The following is a 22,161-nucleotide window of genomic DNA, read 5'->3' as shown; positions in this document are numbered from 1 at the left end:
ATCATTTCAATAAAATTAGTTCGATAGATAATAAACTATTAGATAATAAATTAATTTAGATAACAAATAAATTATCATTATCATTGTAAGGTAAAAATTTATAATTATTTATTATCATTAAATAATTCGTACGAAATTCATTGGATGTGAAGTAGAGCAGTGGCGAATACAAAGCTCCATACAAAAGATTTCAACGCGCACGCGTCTCAAGGTTAACCAAGATGCGACTCTCTGACTGTTCTAAAATCGTTATTACGGTCATGATTACATCAAAAGTAAGTAGTAATAATATTAGTATAAATATTTAGTATATATCTAGTATATGTAATTTATTTAAAAGTATTTAGGCGTAAATACAATACTAAGGTCTATTTATAAAGTTACTCATACATATCAAAAATAAAAATCATTTATTTGAGTCAAACTTATCTACATTATTAGAGCTTCGAAAGTGCTTTAAAAATGCTTTAGTTTTGTATTTTAATAATCACTTTATATAGAGAGCTTGTCTGATTGACGAATGGCCTAGTTGTGATAGCAAATATCAAACGATTGTTACTTTGAAGCTACATTAACCCTAGTCATGAACTGGATAGATGACCGACTATTGGAAGTATGAACTTAGCCATTTTGTTTTATCACTAACATCTGATACAACCTAAGAGTCAAAATCCCGTTCTCTTAGTAATATTGTATGTTAAATGGATTAATGGATGGCCAAGTGCGGATTGACAGACTTCGCACACATTTGTGAACATCATGGAGAACTCTTAAGAATGCAGGTTTCCTCATAATGTTTTCCTTCACCGTTAAAGCAAGTGATATTTATTGCTCAGAATTATTGCATGCTGAAGACTTTTTCAGATGAGCTTTTTCAAGGATAGAGGTTTATTTTAGAGGTTGATACCAAACGAATTAACATTTCGAGGAAATCAAAAAAACCAACAGTGAATCGGCGGGTTACGTAAATCTATGCTTAATTACGAGACACATAACGTAAGGTCGTAGAAAGTGAATCGACTTGTGTGAACCGTCAAAAAAACCCGCCATCTTGCCAGTCTGTGGCGCGAAGTCCGATCGAAACGACGTTTCCCGCCAAACGATTTAAACGTCAAAAATTCCCTGTCATACGCAACTTTTTTTTCGTGAACCTGAGTTGCCAGTGTCAAATAATATTATTTTTTTAAATTGGTGTCGCGATGTTGTGATAGTGAGTTTTGTGCCTAAAATAACAATTTCGGATTTTTTATGCATGTTCATTTAAAAATGGGGAACTCCGATGGGAGAAAGTATACACATCTAAAAATGGTAAGAGCTATTTTTTAATCATTCAATTATCTAAGACCTGTTTTATAGGAAATGTGCAGCTGTCGGAAAGCTTAGGAAAAACTGCGTGAGAAGTGATCATATCAAACCTGATTTTCTTGTAAGAATAAATTACTAACCACTTTATATCTTACCTTTTTTAATTTATTGACTAGCGCTGGACTGCAATCAGATTTGCTGGCAAGTAATGATGCAGTCTAAATGTAGAGCGCGCTTGCCTACAAGATAATATTATGTCTATTTTACTCATGATTTGAAGGCACATAGGTATAGTTAGGTACCTTTAGGAAAAAAGTAACTTAATGCGTTTGCGCATCGTTCAAACGATTGAGTTGAAACTTTGTACAGTTGTTGTTAGCACTTGCGTAAAAGTTTCTTACATAGTACCATCAATAATGGTACGTGAGTTGTATTGTTGCTTATGTAGAGCATTAGTTCATTATAAAACAATGCACCGAATTTAGAACCTCTTTTTCTTTAGAAGTCGGTTAAAAATATTAAATAATAATTATTTTAATGCATATTTTAAAATTATATAACAACTTATACAAAATTAACATTTCAAAATGCTTAATCACGTAACATATGGTAATTTGTCACTTTTACTCCACCTCGAAATAGCATTAAAGTCGAATAACAGGTATAAGTAAATCATAATAACTCTGTATCAGAGTTTCTCCCCATTAGGTTGTTGATTTTCCGTTCACTATTTAAACCAACATAATTGGTAGATCGCTTCCAATGTTGCAACATTGAGAATTATCCTTTTCCATTCTATATAATTGAATACGCAAGGAAGAAGTGAATGGTTCCGTCTTATAGGAGAGAAGTACGTTTTAAAGGTATTATGTTCTAAGAGCCCATAAAAGTTAGCTCTTTATTATAGTAGGTAGGTACACGCAAGCAAGCAAGTGGCAGCAGTCAGGCAAGTGTGCTCTTGTGCTGAAAAAATTTCAGGATGGGAACGTTTGGCTACTATGAATTTTGGGTCGTTGTTAATCTAATCGATCGACCGAAATGGATGTCGTCCGCGTGGATTTAGGTTTTTTAAAAATCCCGTGGGAACTTCGATTTTCCGGGGTGCAAGCTACCTCTGTACCAAATTTCATATTAATCGGTTAAACAGGTGGGCCTTTAAGAATCCCGTGGAAACTCTTCGATTTTCCGGGATAAAAAGTAGCCTTTGTCCTTTCCCGGGATGTAAGCTAATTATGTGCCTTTCATCAAAATCGGTTAAACTGTTGGGCCGTGAAAAGCTAGCAGACAAACGGACAGACACTTTCGCATTGATAATATTAGTATGGATGAAATTCGATTGAGAATCAATGTAAATGACAGAATAAAACTGTCGTATTCTGATAACGTATCTATTGTATGCGCGGTTATATACTAGCTAGCGTTTTTAAGTCAATTTATGCGACGCAATGGTCATAAGTTTGCGTGTCGGCATGAGTCGCGGCTATTAAAAATAATTAGGTGAAGGATGGATGTTTGAAACTATGCTAGTTTGGACGCATGTTATAATAAGATACTAATTATTACCTATTTACCCGGAAAAGAAATCTGGCTTAAGTAATTAAGTACGTAATGTTTAGAAGAGTCCTTAATATTTAGTGCATTAAGTACCTATATTATTTTCTATATATTTGTCAAAAGAATAAAAAAAATTGCAATAAATACATACCCAGTAGGTATCCTCACTTTTCAGGAGATACTACAAATAATATGATTAAATAACTTTTTTGTTGTTACAGTCATATTTACAACAAAAGTATTTGCTATATTCTTAAAAAAATATAGTCCCCAAAATAATCTTACGACAAAGAGGCTGTATCTTGCTAAGGTCACGGTTTGCACTCAATAATATGAATAAGAAAAAATCAACGTCTGCCTCTATCTATGATATGATATACTGTAAGTCCACCGTGACCTCTGAAATATGATAAAGGTGAACTACATATATAATTATATGAAAACTATCTAAGATTTCGCATGTTAATAAATTAAGAGACGACCTATTCACAAACTATTTGCCCTGACCTATACAGTTACATAATGATTCAAAATTGTGTCAATTTAAAAATGTTAAATGCATAAAAACCTGTATGTCTGACTAAAATATGTCATCAAATACCTAATTCATACCTAATTAGTAATAGTTCAAGGATTTTCCGTCGTCGTCCGTGATCTATACGAATTGTCATCGCTACCCTGTTTTTAGGGTTCCGTAATAAAATGGTAAAAATGGAACCCTAATCTTGCTTGCTCCGTCCTTTATGTCTTTGAAATTTTTCTAAATTTTGCCTTTTTTACAAGAAAAACAAAACCAATGCTCGCATAGGTTTTTTATATGAAAATTATAAACCTCTACAAATAAAGTTAGTTTTGCAGTTCGTTAACAAAGGTGATTCTTTTATTTTTTCCGTTTTACTTCTTCTGTCGTAAGGAATCCTCAGTGCGTGAGTCTGACTCGCACTTGGCCTGTTTTTTTTTTATTAACGAAACAATAGATCTATTAATAATAATTTTACTAAATCCATTTATATTTATGTTCCAAATGTTTTAAATTCTAGACATAATTTGCTTAGTTATTAAGCAGTCTGGTATTAAATTGCTTTTTTATTTTTAAAATTCTGTGATCTCTTGATATTGCACCTGCCACGATATGAAAGAGATCAAGCTCATTTTATAAAGATCATCGTGTCTTTTGACATCCCGGACATGTTTTATCTACGGCATCAATCGACAAAACATCTAACTAATATAAAAGCCGAGTCTTTATTTCTGTGGCATGGCTGATCTTTCTTTTTATAGCTAGATAACGCGTTTAGTAAGTTATAGGCCATTGCTAAGATTTTAACTACGAGTATGTGTTTAGTTCTACTTATTTTTTTATGAACTTCACTAGAAAAATTCAAATGCAAACGAATCTAACACTAAAAGCCATTAACAAAATAAGAAGTATTTATCTAATTTTATTTCCAAAATATGATTATCTATATAAAATATCTATTGTAGACCCTTGTCTAAAAAGAATTTTAGAAGTTGAGAAAGCTAATATTGACACGAGCAAACTACTGATCTCTTCTTTAAGTCAAAAAAACAAGATATTTATAATTTGTAAGAATATAATGTTTTCACTTACACTTCAAAGAATTTTCTAAAATGATTTTGATAACTCCAACGTGTTGCTACGTAGATGGTATCAACATTCACTTTAAGTTGATTTCAAACTACGGAATATAATTTATTATATAGGTAAATATCGCTCACTCTACTTTTAAATGTCACTGTTCACACTGTTAGATGTAACAATATTACATCTAAGTGTGAACAGTGACATTTAAAAGTATAGGGTGAGCGATATTTATATATTATATTATATTTCCGTAGTTTGAAGGCAACTTTAGTACTGAATGGTATCAAACTAAATCTACCTCCGGTTCTGGCAGCAAGTCACAGGTGCAGCAAGTGAATTTAGCATCTTAGGCGCCCCGGGCGCGATACCGGGAGACGCAGTACCAGTATCAATTCTTGATATGTACTTACATTTTTTTTAATACAACAAGATAGTCGAAACATACAAGCGTTTATTCGAGACGGAGCGGAATGTGCAGGGAATGTGCGCGGGCGCAGCGTACTCAGTGTGGTATAGCCAAGGCCGATGGACTGCCTACAGCCTAGCGATACTAGCTACAGCGTATTTTAATTATAAATAATCGTATGCTTGAATGGAGACGAATTAATGTTTTCATATACATATACATACGGAAGTCTGTTAAATGCTTTATGATGTCGACCTCTCTGCATAAAATATGTTGGCTTCATCATAAATGTTGTGTCAATAAAAGTCGTTTAGACCCTTGTTTTATTTATAAATTATTACAATTACAACATCTTCCCCATAATAAAGAAACAATATAGAGTTTTCTTCCCCAATAAAAAAAAACAAATCAACAAATAGATTTAGAAAAACAAAAGGCTTATCGCCTTCTGTAGAGCGTGACGTTAATAAATAATTAATTCTGTAAAAATAAATAAAAATCATGATTTTAATTTAATTATTCACTTTAATAATGAATTCTAGCCCCATGAACTGCCGCTATACAAAATATCACATCATTTTATTACTACAGTCCCTTAAGAGGGCTCTCTCCGTCACTCGTTTCATACAAACGTAGTTCCAATTTCATTTGAATATTAAGCAACCAAAATCCATGAAATTTTGCAGACATATTTTAGAAACTAATATCTATGTCTGTGGTTTTCCACATTTCTGTTAAAATATTCGGTTTCAAAGTTACGCGGTCTTAAAAATTTACATATAAATCTTTGAGCCCCTGTAATTTTAAAACTATATATTTTTAGAAAAATCTAAAACACCACAGTCACAGATATTAGTTTCTAGAATATGTCTGCAAAATTTCATGGACTTTGGTTGCTTCATATTCAAATGAAATTGGAACTACGATTGTATGAAACGAGTGACGGAGAGAGCCCTGTTAACAGTGTTAGAGGTGCGCAGCCGGGATTGAATCCCCGACCTCCCGAATAGCAGGCCACCGTCACAACCACTACACTATCACCGATTCGTAATAGAATGTTATGTCTGTCTTTATAATTAAAAAAATATTAATATCATATTTTTAACATAGCAATTCAGTCCGGAAATTCAGTTAGCATTCCTAATATATTTTCAAATGGGCTATTTATATAATGTCTTGTTTGAAATACTGCCTGTAATAAAACTAATGAAAGCAAGTCTTAACAGGGCTCTCTCCGTCACTTACTCCATACAATCGTAGTTCCAATTTTATTTGAATATTAAGCAACCAAAATCCATGAAATTTTGCAGACATATTCTAGAAACTAATATCTGTGTCTGTGGTGTTTTAGATTTTTCTAAAAATATGTAGTTTTAAAATTACAGGGGCTCAAAGGTTTGTATGTGAATTTTTAATACCGCGTAACTTTGAAACCGAATATTTTAACAGAAATCTGGAAAACCACAGACATAGATATTAGTTTCTAGAATATATCTCCAAAATTTCATGGACTTTGGTTGCTTAGTATTCAAATGAAATTGGAACTACGTTTGTATGGAACGAGTGACGGAGAGACCCCTCTTAATATAAACCTACAAAATATTATTTCATTCAGAAAACTGACAAGCTTATGTTTTCCACGTTTAGATAAGATTACTTCCCAGCGCAGTTTTGTTACTTAGGTTATAATAAGTAACTTCAAATTTCAAAAAGGAATTTGAAGAATTCCGCCGGATTTTATAAAAAATTCTACTGATATATTAAGAAATCCTACTTGATTTGATTTGCAAAATTGCAAAACTATTGAAGGTAAGCAAACTTTACTTATATAATAAAAAAATTAAATGTGTTTATTAAAAAATACATATTATGAATTAATTTGCAAAAAAAACGTAATAAAACATTGATTCGCGTTTTTAACGCAATACACATCTTGCTTTTAAATACGTATCACCCATTGAATTGAATTGGAGCAACCATGGAGAGCACTCTTATAAGTGTAATGTTACGTAATGTGAATAAGTCCTAATGTTCCATATTAGGGAAGTAGTTGGCACTCAAAAGAAAGTAAAAACATAATGAAAGAATTAAACTCGCGCAAATGCTTTCTCTAATCACCGACCACTTTTGTCTCACATGTTCATTTCCCAAGGCATTTTGCTCAAAATGCTCGCGGCATTTAAAAAATCTTAAATGAAAGCTTGTAATACAATAGTTATGAAGTGAGAGTCAATTTAAAATGGTTGTTTGGCCTTTTATTGTTCTGCGTTGCTAGTTTGAAAATATTTAGATGGTTATGTACGAATAGGTCGTTTATGCAACCCTAGACTTTAAATAAGCTCTATTTACGATATTTATAGGTACAGTAGGCTTCTAGATCTGGGAGAAGTAGGTATCGGTAAATTAAGCTTTATAAATTAAGAAATCTAAACAAGGCAACGTCTTGCGGTTAAAATCTTTTAAATTTTATTTTTTTAACAATCATCATCAACAAGTGGGAACGGTTACCAAGCAAAAGATTCATTGGAAAGGACGTGTCATTATGATCCCCTTCAAGGTTGTGGTCAGCTTCAATGTCGGCAACTACGGCATTAACTTTAAAATATTCGCATTTTGAGGAGACTCGAGTTCAGTAGTGGGCCGGTGCGATTGGGATGACACTGATGATGATGGGTAAAGGTGCCCACGCACTTGAACTGAACTGCAGCTGAACTGCGCGTCGCGTCAGCGCCCCGCACGATATTCTCTCCAGCCGCGACGCACGTACGTCACTGACACGCGGCGCGGCTGGAGAGAATATCGTGCGGGGCGCTGACGCGACGCGTAGTTCAGCTGCAGTTCAGATCGAGTGCGTGGGCACCTTAAGGCTTTTATAACTTTAACTTAATTTAGTAAAAATCTAAATTAGGCAATTCCAACATCTGCGGTTAAAACCTTTTAGATTCTAATCCTTTTGCCAATCATCATCAACTGGTGGGAACGGTTATTAACCAAAAGATTCATTGGAAAGGTGTCATTATGATCGCCTTCAAGGTTGTGGTCAGCCTCAATGTCGACAAGTATGTATTATCTTGAAGGAATTCGCATCGCGAGGCAATCCAGTGAGCTTAATGAATTCTTAAATATCATTTGTCCAGTTGTTTCTACATGTTGAGACTAGCGTGTTTTTCTAGCTTTGTTACGTTGATTTTTAGGGGTCCACGCCCGAAGGTGTCAACAGGGCCCTTTTTTCTATTACGATGTTTTCCTTTCCCATTTAAATGCTTTAAACGCACATAACTTCAAAAAGTTTCAGGAACCTATTCAACCTGATATCACCCTCGCGCTAATCCGGTGTGGGATAGCACGGATGACGTGCGAGTGTGCGAGGCGTCCCACCGCCTCATTCCACGATTGCCATCTCGACTTGTCGCATACTATAACACCTCCCAGACTAAATTATTGTTACAAAGTTATACGAAATATTTATTCAATAAGGAAAATATAATATTGTAAATTCTTAATAAGTTGCTTTTTCCTTAAAAGTCGAAGCTTTTGAACTATGTATGACTGCCTGCGATATATATTCACAAATACACATAACTAATACTTATTACTTTAGAGGTAAATAACTTACCATTCTTATAACATTCTCGCAGGTATTCAACCTACCTAAATAAAGCAGGAGTACTTAGTTATTATCGAAAGATACAAGATGGCTCGACCTATATTTATATAAATGAACTACTTATTTGTGTTAGATGAAGTCCGCAACTTTGTCCGTGTGGATTTAGGTTCAATCCGTTGTTCCGTTGCGATGTGATTGAAGGACAAACCAACAAACCAATAAACCAACCAATAAACAATATTGTAGAAGTAACAATAAAGAAGAAGTTTAAGCTAGAATAATATTACTTAGTAGCCCATAGGCTAGATGGTAGTAGCAATAAAGCTGCCATTATATTATCATATAATGGAGCTTTATGGTAAGAAAAAAAAACTTTCGCATTTATAATATGAGTAGTGAAGTATGGATTGATGATTGCAGTAATTGTATGATGATTCAGTGGATCCGCGATCCATATTTTAGAGCGATGTTTCTGTAAAAATGTCGAGCCTACCCAATCCAGTAGTTGCCGCATACATCGATAAATAATGGTGCAAATAGCAAATAGTTGCGTGATCTCCGCATGTCAGCATAGAAAGCGTTGTTTGCGTATGAGTTAACAGATGAGCCAATATGTTCGTTCGTTTGCTCTTTTTAAGGAAATGAGACTGAAATATTACAACCATCACAATAATATTATAAAGGCGAAAGTTTGTATGTGTGTGTGTGTGTGTGTTTGTTACTCCTTCACGCAAAAACTACTGGACAGATTGGGCTGAAATTTAGAATGGAGATAGATTATACTCTGGATTAGCACATAGGCTACTATTCATCCCGGAAAATCAAAGAGTTCCCACGGGATTTTTAAAAAACTACATCTACGTGAACGAAGTCGCGGGCATCAGCTAGTGACATAATATAAGACTGACATGAGATAAGTGATTCTTGCAGATTCCTCTGATAATAAAAGGATATAAGGATGATTATTTTGTGTCGTTAATGGGTTATAGGCCCATAATCTTGAAAGTAAAATCTGATTCATAAATAGTAATTAATTAGTGATATGTCAGACTTAGTTTTGTAGTACATAATATTTTATCGAGATACATAACCTTCCTACTCGTAGACTGTGCCTAGGATAGTTTGGTAGTGCACCAGAGTATTCCTATAGAAGAGAGGTAGATAGTTAAAAAACTTTACTGCACACAATAAAGATCAAGACAGAAGAAACAATAAAGTAAAAGCAAATGTAGGCAAAGGCGGCTTTATTGCTTAAAGCAATCTCCACCTTCCATGAAAAGAGAGACAAGGTGTGTTTGAGTTAAGTTTGGAAGATTTTAACATTATTATAATATTAGGAACTGTAGAAAAATGGGCAAGAGCAAAAATTTAACTTAATTTAAGAACAAATTGCTATCTTATTGGACAAAAAACACAAAAGTAAAAGGTCATCTATGATTCTTTACTGATATGTTTTAATTATTTTGAAAAATCCTCGCGACATAAGCTAAGCAACAAAGTATATCTTGATAATGTATTTCCGTCGTGAAAAAACCTTTACGTAGTAAACAATGGACAATGCAAGCTGTAGGATTTAAGTTTTAATAGCCAAGCGCTAGTCTATATAATTAAAAAAAATGCACATTGCAGCGGGTAATAGAACAGTAAAATAAATAAGTGTATGCATGCACTTTTTTATGCATGCATGCAGTGCAGCATGGTTGTAAAAATATACTTAGCATGTAGGCATAGGCACATCGTGAGGAAACCTGCATGCATGAGAGTTCTCCATAATGTTCTTAAAGGTGTGTGAAGGGCTCTGGCCTATTAACTCTTTCTCATTCTGAGAGGTGCCCCGGTAGTCTGATAAGCACTTGACCCATTTATTTTTATTTGTTTTCAACTTGGACGATTAACAGGGCTCTCTCCGTCACTCGCTTCATACAATCGTAGTTCCAATTTCATTTGAATATTAAGCAACCAAAGTCCATGAAATTTTGCAGACATATTCTGGAAACTAATATCTGTGTCTGTGGTGTTTTAGATTTTTCTAAAAATATGTAGTTTTAAAATTACAGGGGCCCAAAGATTTGTATGTAAATTTTTAAGACCGCGTAACTTTGAAGCCGAATATTTTAACAGAAATCTGGAAAACCTCAGACATAGATATTAGATTCTAGAATATGTCTGCAAAATTTCATGGACTTTGGTTGCTTAATATTCAAATGAAATTGGAACTACGTTTGTATGAAGCGAGTGACGGAGAGACCCCTCTAAAGTGGCTATTCGTCCAAAGTATTCAATCAGTTACTTGGTTTAACTTACGCACTATGTTTGTTTTGTAAAATATTAAATTATTTTCAGTAACATATCGCTTCATTGTCCGTTTAATTGGTCATTGTTTTGGTATAGATTGGTACGATAAGCCGAGCTTTCCGGTACGGCATGGGAAACGCTAAGTTTTAATTACAGCTATTCGTAGCAAAGGGATCTAAGTTTCATTGAATTATGCCTTGAGATTTGGAGGTCGTTTTGTTTGTTTTTCAAATGTTAAGTTATAGGTGGTTATAGCCTATAGGCAGATTTTTTTTATGAAATGATTATTATTTACTTAACAAAATTTGGTCATACGGAACTCTATGAAATCTCCATGTATTGTTACATGAAACTTTCATAGAGTCCTGGCCCATAAACTAGTAGGTAAAGCAGGTCCCAAACATAGCTATAAATTAATAAATCATTTGAGTATACTTTTGTTCTTATTCATCTGGATTGATACTTTTTTAACCCCCGAACCAAAAAGAGGGGTGTTATAAGTTTGACGTGTGTATCTGTGTATCTGTCTGTGGGATCGTAGCTCCTAAACTAATGAACCGATTTTAATTTAGTTTTTTTTTGTTTGAAAGGTGGCTTGATCGAGAGTGTTCTTAGCTATAATCCAAGAAAATCGGTTCAGCCGTTTGAAAGTTATCAGCTCTTTTCTAGTAACTGTAACCTTCACTTGTCGGGGGTGATATAAATTTTAAATTTACACTTGTAAATTACAATGAATTGAAATTGTCAACTCTATATTTCACTATTATAACACGTATCTCATAACACGTCAACTTCATCTCTCTCAAGAGTTCATTTTTCGGTAATATTCTAATAGTTAAGTAATAGTTTCGTCAGTCCACGGCAGGTAATAACGGGAGACTTGCGCCATACAGACAACACAATTGTCATTACAGTAATTACGCTTATTAATGCTGAAATATTTTCGTATTAAACCAAATTACGCTGTCGTGAAACATGTCTTCAAATAGATATGATTTGCTAATTGTGTTTTAATTAGTAAATACTTTATATTTAGGTTAATAAGTATCAATCTTTTGAATGTCATTTCACACTTTATACTTACATCAATAATAATTAAGTCCATAATTATTTTGAGTAAACTAGATGATACTAAGTCAATTTAACAGGATTATATTTTAACAGCGGTCCATTCAAACTTATTCGAGATGAGAAAGGTCTAAGAAACCTGGCGATTGAAAAATCTGGTGTCTATGCCACTGATTTTGACTGAGGATTTCACTGAATCAAAAGATTCTTCTAAAAAATTCTAATTTTCTTCTAAATGAAGAAAATTAGAAGGTTGAAAAGGCTGACTTCGTAAATCAATATTTTGCAAGGTTGGTACGTAAAAATTATGAGTACGTACTAGTATGTAGGTACATATATATTATAACGTTTTAAATGCTGAATTAAGATACCGCAAAAGTAACAAACAAGTGTAAAAGTTTTAGCATTTTCCCAACTTGCGAGTTGGATTCAAGAGGGGTTCCGTACATTTGTACAGGATAAAAGTACTTACCTCTTAAATTCGCTATCATGGTTTTTATTATTCGTTGTTATAAGGGCAATAGAAATGCACCCTTTGTGAAAATTTCAACTCTCTACCTACCTATTACAGTTCATGAGATACAGCTCGCTGACAGACAGGCGGACAAAAGACGGACGAATAATGGAGGCTTTATAATAGTGTCCCGTTGGCACCCTTCGGGTACGGAACTCTATAATCTATTAATTGCGTTAACCTTTTATAGTATGTACATAATATTAAAACTATACTTGTGGGTATCGTTCTAATTGGTTGAAAATAATGCAGTAGTTTTTTTATGATTACCAGGAACAAAAAATAGTTCATTCACAAAAAAATATTGACGGATTGATATGTAGGTATTAAGAGGTAGGTGTTAAGAGGGGTCTCTCCGTCACTCGCTCCATACAAACGTAGTTCCAATTTCATTTGAATATTAAGCAACCAAAGTCCATGAAATTTTGCAGACATATTCTAGAAACTAATATCTATGCCTGTGGTTGTCCAGATTTCTGTTAAAATATTCGGTTTCAAAGTTACGCGGTCTTAAAAATTCACATACAAATCTTTGAGCCCCTGTAATTTTAAAACTACATATTTTTAGAAAAATCTAAAACAACACAGGCGCAGATATTAGTTTCTAGAATATGTCTGCATTCAATTTGCCTAATATTCAAATGAAATTGGAACTACAATTGTATGGAGTAAGTGACGGAGAGAGCCCTGTTGAAAATCCGGGAAGTGGAAAAATATAGGTTATTAGGTGTTTATTGATTCAATTATAGTTATAGATACCAGAGCTTGCGCGTGTATCTTTTAACAAAGTTTGTAGGAATTTTATTTATTTATTTTAAAATATTCAATGATATATCATTTCCTGAATGAATGAATGAATTGATAATAAAGTTTTTGTTATTCAAAGCAAAACTTAAATATGAATCAAAGCAAAAATAATAATAACAAGGTACATAATATTACCTGGTACTTAGTAGGTATGCTCTATAAAATAGACAGAAATTTGAGATGGATGGGATGTTGTGTTCGTGTAGATTTTAGGCCTATAACAGTCATTTTCATTTCTTTATGTTATATTTTAGAAACTGGTTTATATTTTCTGACATCAACATATTTTAAAGTGTAACGAATTATAATTCGTTACATTTTAAACGAAACGATTTTAAATAGAACGAATTAAATAACGAAAGAGTTATGTGAGTTATGTCATTTATCATAATTATTATTATGTAGGCCCTACTATTTAAAAATTATATAAAATGCGTGATATTATAACATACTAGATATAATCAGCCCAAAAAATCGAGGTCAATTGCTATAAATAGTGAAATCATGAATATAATTGATTATAATATATCAAATAATTATAATAAGATGGCCATAACTCGGCCATTTCACCTATAAAAATATCAATCATTCAACTAAAAAGTAGTTTATTATTTAGATTTATATATATCACCGAATAATAAATCAATTATTACACGCACGATCATTACCCCACTTTTTTTAAATGGGAATGTTTTAACGTAACGAAGAACAAAAATGTCTATCTGCGATTATGAAATAGTTATATTTATGTCATAAGGGGCCAAAGTGATACTTTGTTTCTCGATGGCGTTATTTTGAATTCAGAGCGAAGCGAAGGGGCTAAAGTAGGATACCGAGCGCAGCGAGGAATTCAATGTATTATATACACTACCCGAGAACAAAATATTTTGGCCCTAAGTGACACACAATATTTTTCATCACTACTTAGTATTATATGGGATACATTTTGACAATTCGTGAATTAGGTAAAACACGAACGCGGACCAAACAGAAGAGAGGAAGCTCAAACTCCCGTAAGAACAAAATTGAATTTGGTTCCCGCTATACCTACTCTAAAGCCAATTTTCGTTTTTCATAGTAGGTATAATGAAAATTGGCTTTTACATCGAGTTCTATTACAACTTTACATACCTAGTGTCACAGTTCACGACACTAAGGGAACTTCTAATAAAACGCCGAGGCGTCGATGTCACTAACAGGCGTCCAATGTTACTTAGTAGGTAGTAGTACATACTTACATTTGACGCAAATAGCCTTAACGTAGCCCTATGTTTTTTTTATTTTACGTAACCATAGCCTAATATTTGATATATCGTCAATTGATCAAACCGAGAGTTCCCTCAGTCTAGTTAACTCTGACGTGTACTTGTGGGAAAATAGACCACACTTCCTCATAGACAAGTAGCGATCAAGGTACAGCAGTCACCTAATTTCGCTCTCGTAACAATGCGGTTAAGACCTACAGGTATCGCGGTTTACTGCAATAATGAAAACATTATTATGTGTTACAATTTGAAGACTGTATACTTAGCCACTTTTCATAAGATTCGAGATTGATTAATTTATAACGCTAAATTAAAAGATATTCATGTCAAGTTCAAAATATTTACTAGAAGTCCCAATTTTTTTTTTGTTTTTGAATAAATCTGAGCTAAATACGAGCTCACCTGGTTGGTAGTAAGTGATAGGTAATGCAGTCTAAGATGGAAGCGAGCTAACTCGGAAGGAGAATGCTAAATCGCCCCTTCCGGGAATTGAACCCGGGACCTCCTACATACTTATAAGACCACAGCGCCAGGAAGGCCGTCAATCAATCAATCAGCCTGTTTGCGTCCATTACTGGACATTGGCCTTCCAAAGAGCGTGCCACCACATACCATCTTCCGCCTTCCTCGCTCCCGCTATCTTCTTAAGGTCATCAGTCCAGCGGGTTGAAGGTCGTTCAATTAAATTTAACTTAAATCATAGTTAAATCTTCAGCTATGCTTCTATTTATACGACACTAGAGGATGCCCGCGGCTTCACCCGCGTGGATTTCGATTTTTTTAAATCCCGTAGGAACTCTTTGATTTTCCGGGATAAAAAATAGCCTATGTCCTTCCCCGAGATGTATCCCAAGTCTGTACGAAATTTCATTAAAATCGTTTCAGCGGTTGGGCCGTGAAAACGTAGCAGACAGACAGACAGATAGACAGACAGACAGATAGACAGACAGACACACTTTAATAATATATAATATTAAGTATGTATTATGTTCACACTTACGTAAATCAAACGCAGTAGCCCATCCACTAATAAACACGCAAGTCATAAACCACGGCGTATGATTTCGGCCAACACATTATCGTCCGGAATGAGCCTCGGCGACTTTTGAGAGAAATTCCGTTACGTAAGCTCGTTACGGCCGCAAAACGATGATACCGATAGCTCTGTTAGGTAATCGTTATTTGGAGTTTCGAAGTATAATATAATATTAATATGTACTTAATCAAATATAGATGTTTTCTTTGGTATAGAATAACGCATCATTCGTAACTCTTACTGAAAAATCTAATAATTTGATATCTAAATTACGCTCTCCTTTCAAACAGTAGAGCGTGTAATTTGTATCAGTTTATTAACGCCCGACCCAAAAAGAGGGGTGTTATAAGTTTGACTGTGTATCTGTCTGTGACATCGTAGCTCCTAAACTAATGATTCATAACTAAACATCTTTTAGTAGCGTAGGCACCTACCTAATTAATACATCATGACAGGAAACAATATGTTACAAACGTCTACGTCGTTAGTAGGCATCTGACATGTGACCTGGAAATCGTGGGTATAGTTACCAACGAGTACGTAGTATTGCAGATAACCCTGACCCGTGCGTTCAGTGTACGGCGCGAACACAGCACAGCTTTCCATTCACGTCTGGCTATCGAGAATCAATTATAGTAATTATGTACCTATGTAAATTAAACATCTACGCAGCGTAGACTATGGATTTTATCGACCTAAAAAATTTATGTCCCTGCGCTGATTGAACATACTCCGATGGACGTTGAAGTCCTAAGGTCCTAGAATGGGGTCCTCAACAAACAAGTTCCTAAGTTTGCAAAAGTAGGTATATCGAATCGAATATTACAATACTCAAATTCAAAATATTTTTATTCAATTAGACTTTTACAAGTTCTTTTGAATCGTCAAAAGCATCTACCACTGGTTCGGAATGCCTTTCCTACCGAGAAGAACCAGCAAGAAACTCGGCGGTTGCTCTTTGTAACATTTACTGTAATATTTCACGCTAACTATGGATCTCAAAAGAGCTCAGAGTCAGTCAGTGGGCGATGGAGTGAGCTATGCTTGGAGTTTCTCTGCGAGATCAAATAAACAATGAAAAGATCCGTAGGGGTAATTGACATAGCTCGATAGCTACATAGCGTTCGATAGACATAGCTTGATAGCCTATGTTGATAGCTACCAGTTCAACCGACATAGCAAACGCAGTTCAAAGAACCGATAGACGTTGGGGTCGAAAGGTTCTAGAGTGGCCACCTCACACCGAAAAGCGCAGCGTTGGATGGTCAAACCTTCTCATACTGAGAGGAGATGTGTACGCTGTAGCAAGCCGGCGAAGGTTGATCATGTCATGATGATTTTTTTTTTAATTATATAGACTAGCGCTTGGCTGCAATCAGACCCTCTAGCAAGTGATGATGCAGGCTAAGATGGAGCGCACTTGCCTCAAAGTTGCCTGTTAACTCTTGACTTTAAGGTACCCATATTATAGGTGGAAGGGAAAACTGATGCCGGAAGGGTTGATGATATCTGCATTACTTAGGTCAAAACGGCACTATAGGTAAGTACATGTAAGTACCTAGCAAATCACATTTATATTTTATTATCGAGCTAGGTAAGAACGTTACATTCTTTTGAAAGTAAACAATGCATTCATGGAATTTGATAAACTAGAAATCACTCTTATTTAGTGTTGCAAAAATTCAAAGTGAAAGAATCGATATCGTACGCCGAACACGTTGTACTTTCTCGGATATACGCTAGTGATGTGCCGCTGATAAAGTATTGTATTAAGTTCTCGAATCGGTATTCCGTTTGGGCGACAGTAAAAGTGTTTATGAGAGGTTTTGGTTTATGTAAATTTGATGTAAACAGTGTACATTTGTGAATAGAAAGACAAATGGTGTTAGTAAATCGACCGATTTAGAAAACTGTCAACATGCGCTCTAACAGATTAATAGTCACTTTTCCAATGCATGTAAAAATAACTAATTTCTAAGTTAAATTTATCATCATTAACATCAACCCATCCCACCCAGATTTGTATAATTCTACCACTGATTCCACATACGTTTGCTACTTTTAAGCCATCCTCACGATTGAAATTCTGGTGTTTGCGAATTGCAATCGCTTCACGCACTAGCCTGGGTATCATCAAATTAATCGTGGTATCTACCCGTTATCTACATTATAATATGCCGTTAAACCACGAAATAAACTTAAAATTATGTGTATCTGGTAGCCAACTAAAGAGTCAAGGAAAACTGTTAGGGACTGGGGTAGATATCGATATGATGTGATCTAATTTTTCAATCTAACCTTCACATTTTGGCAGCTCAAAACCTAACCTGTATTGCTCAGGCGCAGAATCTTGTATTCTCACGATATTGTACGCTGCAGGCTGCAGTACTGATTTCCTTTCACTGTAAATATTTTAGATGCCGCCAAATGCACGACATATTTTGTAGATATCTGCTAGATACCCGTAATTTGAGTACTGGTAGTAAATTGTGTTTTGGTTCCCACATTTACTGTTGGCTGGCGTAGGAAATGTATCTGGGTTGAAATCAACCAAATAATACCTTATTTCGTAGCTGTCTATTGTATATGACAAAAAAATAAGTAGTTTATGGTTTACTATGCGATGGAGATATGAGAATTACGTATATAATAATGATGGGAACTCACACCACTTTTCAAATAATGTACCTAAATAATATGAAAAATTTAGAGGTCTGAGATTTACACATACATTGAAAAGGCTTTCGAAAGCGTAGGTAATATTTTTGAAATCTATTTGGAGTTTCGACCACCCGTCCGCCAGATCATTTTCCCATAGTTTCCTAGTAATTATGGAAGCAACTCCTTTAATAGGCGGTGTTCCCACTAAATGCTCTTTGGCTCTTCAAATCACCTTTGACAATAATCCATACTTCCACACTAATATTACAATCCATACTAATAATTATAATAAATGCGAAAATGTGTCTGTCCTTCCCTTTTCACATTCAATCAGTTTAACTGATTTAGACGAAATTCGATCTACTTACTGTTTATGCCGGAAATCAAAGAGTTTCCAAAGAATTTTATAAGATCGAAATCCAGGCAGACGAAGACGTAAGCATAATCTAGTTGGTTATAAGAACTAGTCTAGTCCAAATAAAGTCATCTATAATCGGCAAGCATAGTTCGTGAGTTGATCGGATGTCATCGCAGATAATGTCAAAGTCGTGTCTTGTCCTCTCACCCTTGCCATTACAGCTTACAGCCGGTTGCGCCCAAACATTCCGCAAGCTGCATTCGTCACCTCCTCTGAGTCACTCAGGTTTTTTGCTAAGCTGCTATTAAATGTTTCGCGCTTATTACCCGGCTATGTTTAGAGCCCACGCAAACTATAAACTAAATGATCAGCCGATTGTAAGGTCAACTCTAAAACTGTATGGGTATCAAGTTGATTACAAATCTTTAAAGTCTTGTCTTTACTAAACCATTGGTTGATCTAAAAGTTTGTACTACATGCTATTTTGCTCGCGAATTGCAGGAATTTTATATCAATCGATTCACTGATTTTTATACGAGTGATACGTATACAAACAAATAAACAGGCACACTACTGCATTATAATTACTACACTACTCATTATAATGAATGGAAGGCTAAAAATAAAAAAAATGCTCATTTTCGTCCAGCAGAGCAAAGCAACGAAAAAAAATGTAGCCATGTCAGCTATCAAAAGTTTCCGATCATCATGTCGGAGGAAAAATACAGGACACACAAAAAACCTACCCAAAGTAATCGATTAACTATAAATTTCTATCAAATTTTATTGCTATCTAAAAAGATTAGATTAGATCATCAATTGACAAGTTTCTTGACCACGACTACAATAATTTGCCAATGATATTATTCTTTGTCTGGCGAAGAACAATTCAAACCATTAATGATCCGGTTCTCGTTGGTGACAAATACACAAAATATGTTGTCTAGTCACTGGCATTTATTTCAATTTATGATAATAATATTAACTATGGTAAGAGCTTCATTTCTTTTACCTAAAAATATTTATTGGTAATAAATTACACTATCACAATATCATAAAGGCGAAAGTTTGTGTGTATGTTTGTATGTGTATGTGTGTGTGTATGTTTGTTATTCCTTCACGCAAAAACTACTAGACGGATTTGGCTGAATTTGGAGTGAAGATAGATAATATCCTGGATTAGCACATAGGCTACTTTTTATCCCGGAAAATTAAAGAGTTCCCACGGGATTTCAAAAAACCTAAATCCACGCGGGCAAAGTCGCGGGCATCAGCTAGTAGCCTTTTATTTTTCTACATTCGGAGAAAAGCTTTGCTCTCTCATCACATCATTACAGCACCCGACGTATCAGCGTCTCTACATTGGAAAAACATTTATATTTGCAAGTTGTCTTCCATTGAATATTTTTTTAAGAAGCGTCGGGGTAACTCACACTTTTGTGATTTTTTCTTTTTAACCGACTTCAAAAGAGGAGAAGGTTCTCAATTCATCGGAATCTTTTTTTGTTTAACTAGCTTATTATCTTTGTACCATTTTAAGCTACCATTACTTTCTGCATGTCTGTGAGGCGTTCACATGTTCGACACCTTACCTCACAATCGAACATTGGTTAATCTTTGCTAATAACACTTTGACAACTGTGCAATATTTAACTGATTACTAGTTATATTTAGAGTAACCGTGTACAGAAAATCCAACATTACGTGAATATTTGTAAGGCTCTATTTTAAGTAATTTGCCATTATGCTAATGGAATGTGGCCTTTGACAAGGCTGTAGAAGGAATTGTGAACGTTAACTTTGACATTAAAAGAACTGGTCATCAGATTGCGGAATAAGATGAGCTGTGACGTGGAATACGAATTAGGTACGTTCTATGTTTAATTAATGACATAAGATTGTATAGTGCACAGGTACATTTTGAGAAAGTATTCGCCATATTTGCTCTCATGTGTCAACTGTCATGTTAAAAGTAAGATTTTAGTCCCTAATCTAAGGGTAAACCCATAGGGTATTCATCCTTAGGGGTAGCTCTTTCAACATCAATGATATTCATTCATCTAAGGTCCGTACCTTTGACTTGAGGTCGTAGACTTACTTACCTACCTATGCAGCAAATATGGGAGTTATTGTGGTTATACTTTCTCAAAATGTATGCACTTATTAATCATTTTCACCCGACTGCATAAAGAAGGATAATGCAGAAGCTGGCAAACAAAACGGTGTAATTACACTCTTAATCAAAATTCTATATTACTACTAGCACAGGATTTAAAGCCAGGGTAAGCAGTAGTTAGGTAGGTAAGTACCTACTTACTGGCAAGTCACAAAGCTTATTAAGCATTGCGCTATTACAACTAGGGAACTATTTCTTGGGTAAGCAGTGCTTTTATGCCTTTATGAGCTACACGCTACTGACTACTAGCTTATTTACCAAATTCAGTTACTGACTTTTACAGTTTAGATAAATGTTTTTAAAAGGACAGACACGGCGAGCGGATTTTATACGAAGTACTTGGTGATAGATAACATTATTTATTGGTAGGAAATCAACGTCATTCTCCATTGAACATCACTCATTGTTAAGCTGAGACTTTTCTCGGCGCCTGAACATCATTAATCAAATCAGCTATACTTGATTGACCACTTGTTACGATACCAATTGAAGAGATACTTATAAACTTTATGATGGTAAAATTATTCTAAAGAATACTTTAATCAGTAACAAATAATAATAATTTGATGAAGAGTTATAATATCAATCATTATTATTAGTCCATATTTATCATTTAGATACCCAGTAGATTTACTCGTATAATTCAATGGAAAATGTTTGTTTTAAGATGTAATCTTCTAAAAACTAAATTTTCCCAAAAACGCAGATAAGTAGCATTATAAATTAGGTGGACAGAATATAGATAGATAGATAGAAACACTTTATTGCACACAAAAGCACATGTAAAGGATCACGACACAGAAAGAAGAAAAACAGAAAAAAACAACTGTGTGCAAAGGCGGCCTTATTGCTTGGAGCAATCTCTACCAGGCAACCTTAGGTTGGTAGATAGGTAGGTAGGTACTTAAACATTTTATTTGTCTGTTTTCGCAGACAAATAAAATGTTTAAAGTACACAGTATTCACAGATGAGAATGTCGTCATCATCAACCGATAGACGTTCACTGCTGGTCATAGGTTTCTTGTAGAGACTTCCACACGCCGCCGCGGCCTTGCACCTCCTGAACCCGATGGCTCCCCGCGACTTGTTTGATTACCAACGCCGCTTTCTGATGCGAATGTAGTCAAAGTCATTTATTCAAATTGGGTACTATCAAGTCAAGGGTAGTCAAGCGCAAACTTGTCAACAATAAAAGAACATGTTTAGGCTGAATACTCCTAATAACAAATGAGTAAGTAGCTAGGTCAGTGAGGATAGCGAAATCTGAGCCGAAGCAATTTTCACCATTTACTCTAACATAATTGGATTACTCGGCTGATTTCCTGCGGTGAGTCACGGTTGGCTACCCCGGCTCAGGGCAGCCAACTTATCAGGCAATCTATTTAATTATTTGATAAAAACAATAACAACATATATTTCTATATTATGTCATGCTCTAACCTTTGGTAAAGCGTAATTAGAATGTTAATGAAGTACTTATGCAGGAAGGACCTATAAATAAG

At 34.7% G+C, this 22,161-nt stretch overlaps 1 protein-coding gene across 1 annotated transcript in view; it reads left to right on the top strand.

Moving 5' to 3' along the window:
• The first annotated feature begins 1,071 nt into the window (after nt 1-1,071).
• LOC123872314 (mucin-5AC) overlaps nt 1,072-22,161 on the top strand; it is an 85,527-nt gene continuing 64,437 nt past the window's right edge. Inside the window, exon 1 of the mRNA XM_045916525.1 lies at nt 1,072-1,308. Coding sequence (XP_045772481.1) covers nt 1,249-1,308 — 60 coding nt within the window. The 5' untranslated portion in view covers nt 1,072-1,248. The remainder of the gene's footprint in view (nt 1,309-22,161) is intronic.

The sequence above is a fragment of the Maniola jurtina genome, chromosome 15 (assembly GCF_905333055.1).
Source record: "Maniola jurtina chromosome 15, ilManJurt1.1, whole genome shotgun sequence".
In the NCBI taxonomy this organism is placed as follows: Eukaryota; Metazoa; Arthropoda; class Insecta; order Lepidoptera; family Nymphalidae; genus Maniola; species Maniola jurtina.
Note: the sequence above shows the minus strand (reverse complement) of the source record. Positions and strands in the feature narration are given on the sequence as shown.